Raw genomic sequence first — 5,540 nt, forward strand, 5'->3', positions numbered from 1 at the left:
TTCCCCCAACAACTCATCGAACACCAACTTCCACAGGGCCGGCCCGAGAACCGAACCCTGCGGTCAGCCTCTCTCGATCCTTCTCTCGACCTCGGAATAGCTTCCCCTGATCTTCACATTTCTCTTACTAAGGTAACTACTCACGAGGGAGTATACGTTGCTGGGGGTGTCGAACTCTTGCAACCGCTGGAGTACGCGCGGCCACCAAACACTATCGAAGGCGGAGGATATGTCGAACAGTATCATCAAGACATATTTCTCCGCCCTCCCTTCTAAATTCTCACGCACTCTCAGCAGCGCATCCGTTGTTCCCTTGCCACGGGTCGAGCCGTATTGCCGAGGGTGACTCGCAGCACTGAGGACTGGTCTGAGGCTGTGCACTATCATATGCTCCAGGACCTTGCTGATAACAGGGAGGAGGCATATAGGCCGATAGGCCTTCGGGGATTCCTTATCCTTGCCTCCCCCTTTGTAGAGCAGTCTCAAGTCTGCAATCCTCCACCTGCTCGGAAAGTACCCTTTATCCAAGCAATCATTGAAGATTTGCAACACCTCCTCCTCGATATATGGGGCACTGTTCCTGAGGATTGCAGCGTCCAAGGCGTCGAGTCCCGGTGCCCTCCCAATCCTCTGCCTGTCCATGGCAATAAAGCCTTCCTGTTGAACATCTTCAACTCGTGCATACGGATCTCGTACTTCCCAGCGGCCTGGAAGCGTGCGATCGTTGTGCCACTATTCAAGCCTGGGAAGAAAGGTGACTCGCCGGAGCACTATCGCCCGATCAGCCTCATCTCGCACATGAGCAAGGTCTTCAAGCGGCTCCTACTTCACCATCTCATGGAGCACTGCAGAGAAGCCGTCATAATACCGCCCGAACAGACTGGTTTCCAAAGAGGTGTCGCCTGTGAACATCATTTGGTGAAACTACAAGCCCACACCATAGAGCGGATGAAGAACAACAATGCGACTGCCTTCATCTCTCTAGACTGCAGCCAGGCGTTTGAGAGTGTGTCCCACCCGCTACTACCCCGCCGACTGGAGGAGTTCAAGTTTCCCGCCGCCCTATGCCGATTGGTCAGAAACTACTTGAGTGGACGATCATTCATCGTAAGAGTCGGTGAAGACTTGTTGCCTCCAGTCCCCGCCACCTGCGGAGTACCTCAAGGCTCGGTGCTTGGACCCCTATTGTTTGTCGTTTTTACGGCACCAGTAGTCGCCATCAAGCATCGAAATGCAGTGGTAGCAGCCTACGCCGACGACATCGGTGTTTACGCTTCCAGCATGAGAGCTGAACTGGCCCTACACTATGCGCAAACTGCTTCTGCCACCATTGGAGCTGCTCTGAAGAAGGACGGAATCAAGGTTAATCCGTCGAAGACGGATGTCATTGTCATGTCCTTCCCAATCCAATATGTCCCTCTTAGGAGCGCCAACGTCAAGGCAGGGCCCGCGTGAATGTGGTCAGAACGGAAAGAGTCAGTGATCAGACTCGCGAGTGGGGCCGTGCGTTTCAGCCACGCTTATGATGTCATCCACGTACATTGCGATGCGAGGGAAAATGGTATTTTCCCTCTGAAATAAATTATATCTTTTTGAAATATAATATGATAAATCCATAAACAACGCAAAACGTAGCATAGATTTAACCATTTAAGGAGTTTAGAGTTTCTAATGGTCATGGTCATTCTAGCTTTTTTGAGAATGAAAAAAAAATTTAAATTTTGCTTCTCTTATTTATGCTAACAACTGTTGATTTTCATAGTATTATAATTAAAGAAAAACGTATATTTTTGTGTTTTGAGGAATTTAATTGCGATATTTTATTTTAAAAGATATATCACTGGAAAGAGTGGAAAAAAGGCAAAATATCCTATTGGTGCCTTGCGGGGTTAAGAATATTAACTGAAAAGAAAATAAGAGAAAACGACTATTCCATGCGACTGTATCACATTAAGTGTGCGCTCTTCGACCCGCATTCGGAAAAATTTCTGAAAGTAGTCATCAACTATATTTTAGGAAAAATATATGAGCTCGAAGAGGACCGATTTTCTTCAGGCGAATGGTTAAGTTCTCCTTGATGTATTCTAACCTTTTTGATTTTGTGCACTATAAAATCATAAATATCAATAATATGTATGTGTATCACCTATTGTTGCTGGAACTTATTACCAAGGCTCGCAAACTGTCTAGAGCTTCATAGCAAGACTCTTAAAGTTGAGGAAGCTTAATACCAAGGGTCACAAAGTGTCTGGAACTTAATACCAAGGCTTACAAAGTGTTTGGAGCTTAATGCCAAGGCTCACAATGGTGCTACAGCTGAATACCTAGGTTCTCAATGTTGCTAGAGCTTAACACCAAGGTTCTCAAAGTTGCTGCAGCTTAATACCAAGGCTCTCAAAGTTGCTAGAGCTTAATACCTAGCCTCTCAAAGGAACTTTACTTTAAATATAAATATACGCATACATACACATAACTTAGTAATCGGCGAAAGCAAAATGTTAAAAAAAAGAAAAAGGAATAAAATCTGACGCGCTTGGACTGCTGTAAAATACTGGCTTCATTGGGTTCAGTACATATGTCTCTCTCGCTAACTTATGTGAAGTCTGGTGAAGATAATAAAAAAAAGGAAAGAAAGACACTGAAAAGACTTACTAGCTCGCTGGGATAACACTACTTTATTACTCCTTTCAATTCCTCTTGTATACACTTTGCATGTTTGTTTACTAGGAGAGTTAGGATTACGGCTGATATTGTGGCTGGCCATCCCGTAACTCCCCCCTACCAGTTTATGAACAGTCTCAAATACTTAAAAATTACTACCAAAATCCGAGATACACAAATAATAATAAAATATAAAACAAAAAGAATAAAACATAATAACTACAATACTGCTTACAACTATGTTTCTAAACTTTCACTAAAAATGCACTTCTGATTTCACTATCTACACTTCGTCAACACACTCCTGTTCTCTACACGTACAATAATATAAGAGGATTACAAAACATTTAAAAAAAAATACTATCTTTGTTAGTGCGCGGAGATGAGGATACTCCAGTGTTCTGCGATGTTCCCGATGTAGGGAACTTCAGTTGTTCAATGTGGACATTTCTTCTCTTTTTGGGTTCGTTTACACTCTCTGTTATAACCACATTGTGTTCTCTTATGATAATCACCCGGAATAGACCATCGTATCGCTGTAACTCCTTACTCCGTTTTGTCCCCACCCGACGGTAGACAATTGTCCCGATTTTAATCTTCCCCTTAACGTCTAAATTCTAGCTAAGGTTTAAATTCTGGCGAGCTACCAGTTTGTTTTTTTTTCGCACTATCCTCTCCCTGACTTTCCGCCACCTTTTGGTTAGTGCCATGCCGTTATTTACGTCCTCCCACACACCACCAGCTGTGGCCCTATAATCCCGTCGGCGCTCCCGAAACCCAAAAAATAATTTCGAAGGGTGGAAATCCAGTTATTGAATGATTATAGGCCGCCACTGCTTTCGTCATCGCTTCGTCGGGCTCTAACTCTTTATCCAACTGATAGACCCTTAAAAGATTGCCGAGAGTGCTGTGCAATCTTTCTATTCCCCTCTTCCCTTGGGATGACCTGGCGTGTTTAGGTTCCATTCCACGCCTAGCGCTCTCATTTCCTCCCGGATCGCACTGTTGTCAAATTCCCTCCCTGGATCCGATTAAATCCTGTCGGGAATGCCGTAGAACTGAACCACTGTCTCAACGCTCCTAGTACTGCCTCTGCTGATTTTCCTTTAAAGAGATGGGACATAGCTACTTTACTAAAGAGGTCTATGACCATTATCCATTTATAACCCTTCCATGTGTCCATTTGAAGGCCTGCAAGGGGCGTGTCAGCCGTGAGCGTTTCTTCCTGAATTCTTTCGGCCTTTACAAAGTTTCTTAAGCGCTATTTTGTAAGGTCTACCCCATGGGTCTGCATCAACCTCATCACAGAGTTCTATCCAGCACTGTCGTTTGCTTTCTTTAATGGCTTGTCGGAGGTTCCTTCTAGCTCTCTTGAACTCTTCTTGAAGCACTGAAAACTCCGGTAGACGTCTTGCTCGCTGGTAACGTCTTCTTGCTTGGTTCAATCACTAGCTTTGTGACCTGCTTTACCACAGTTTCGACATAGGCTGGTCCTATCCTTTCCAACACAATTCCGAGCTATGTGTCCGTACTCCTCCCAGCAACGGAAACACTTTAGAACTTTGAGTCTTTCTCGTATACGGCTTACAACCAGTCCTACTCGAACCTTTCCATGAGCTATGATCTTCCTTGCCTGCAGAACTGGAAGTGAAATAACCGCCGTTTGCGTACCGCCATAGGCATTCCAGATGGACTTTACCGCTGTGATGGGCATTGACTCTTCACCCAGGAGAGGTTTTAAGGCCTCCGCAACCTCCTCTTTGGTGGTGAGATCATCCAAATCTTGCAGCTCCAAAAGGGACTCCTCCGTCCAAGTCCGCACTTCTGCCCTTTCGCCAAGCACACCCTCCATTGAACTCTTTAGTGAAGCAAGAGATTGCTCTTTCTTCCTGTCCAATTGGAGTAAAAGGTAACCTTTATTAATTTTTCGGACCTTTGTAATTGATGAAGCCATTTCCACCATCGCCGGATCTTCTCTCACCTTTCGTAGGACATCTGAGTAGGATATTTTTTTAGGTATTTTTACTATGACTGCGGCAGGCCTCGTTGGCTTAGGGCGAGGTTTCTTCCTAGATCTCTTTCGCACTTCTTGCCATAGCTCCTCCTGCTGTTCTCCACGCTGAACTGTATAAGATCTCTGAGGGTGATCTGCGTTATGATGCACCACTGGTGCATTGGGTTGTGCAATTTTCTTCTTGTTTGCAGTGTTCTTCCTTTTATCGCCTGTTAAAGAAGGTGTGTTTACTGTTCCTTCTGATTTAACAGCATTCTTCCTAGGTGGACTTACCTCCTTCGTTTGGGTGTGGCCGTCTGCAGTTTCGATAGGGAGTGCAGCTGTTTCCAACTGTTAAAATACAGTTGGATTTCGCATGCAAAACTCCTTATCTTGCCATGCACATTGTTCATGGTGCGGATGAAGGAAAGAAGCTGTTTAATCTTGCTCCCAAGATTTTGCATCACCTCTGCTATGGTAAGTCTTGTGGCATTAGATGATACAATGGCCAAGTCTCCCACCATTGCAGCACTGCGGTTGTATGATGACGACGCCGGGGAACCCGCTTTCGCATTCCCAATCGACGCCGGTACTGGGGTTCCGTGCCCCTGCACCGTAGCACAGTTACCTCCATCTTCCATACTTCTCATAGTATTTTCGCATTTTATACCTCCTGCCAGGTTTTGAAACAGCCGCCTCTAACCTGAGGAACAGACGCTGACCAGTACGCCTGGATTTGAATCTAGTTTTGGTCCACTCCGGGTATTTGTGTGTGTGTGTGTGTGTTTTTTTTGTTGTTTTTTTTACGAGGGTCGTTGGAAATCTTCAAAAGACACGGATAGGCCCGTACCTATCCGTGTGTGGGATTTTTACCCACTAAAACCAC

At 45.1% G+C, this 5,540-nt stretch overlaps 1 protein-coding gene across 1 annotated transcript in view; it reads left to right on the plus strand.

Moving 5' to 3' along the window:
- LOC106678084 (sperm-specific sodium:proton exchanger) overlaps positions 1-5,540 on the plus strand; it is a gene marked incomplete at its 5' end in the record, with an annotated part of 162,896 nt that overhangs the window by 55,432 nt on the left and 101,924 nt on the right. Inside the window, 1 exon segment of the mRNA XM_067053048.1 lies at positions 1,833-2,062. Within this exon segment, the coding sequence (XP_066909149.1) occupies positions 1,833-2,062 (230 nt within the window).

Source organism: Halyomorpha halys, unplaced genomic scaffold (genome assembly GCF_000696795.3).
Source record: "Halyomorpha halys isolate HHAL.00 unplaced genomic scaffold, Hhal_1.1 Scaffold122.1, whole genome shotgun sequence".
NCBI lineage: Eukaryota > Metazoa > Arthropoda > Insecta > Hemiptera > Pentatomidae > Halyomorpha > Halyomorpha halys.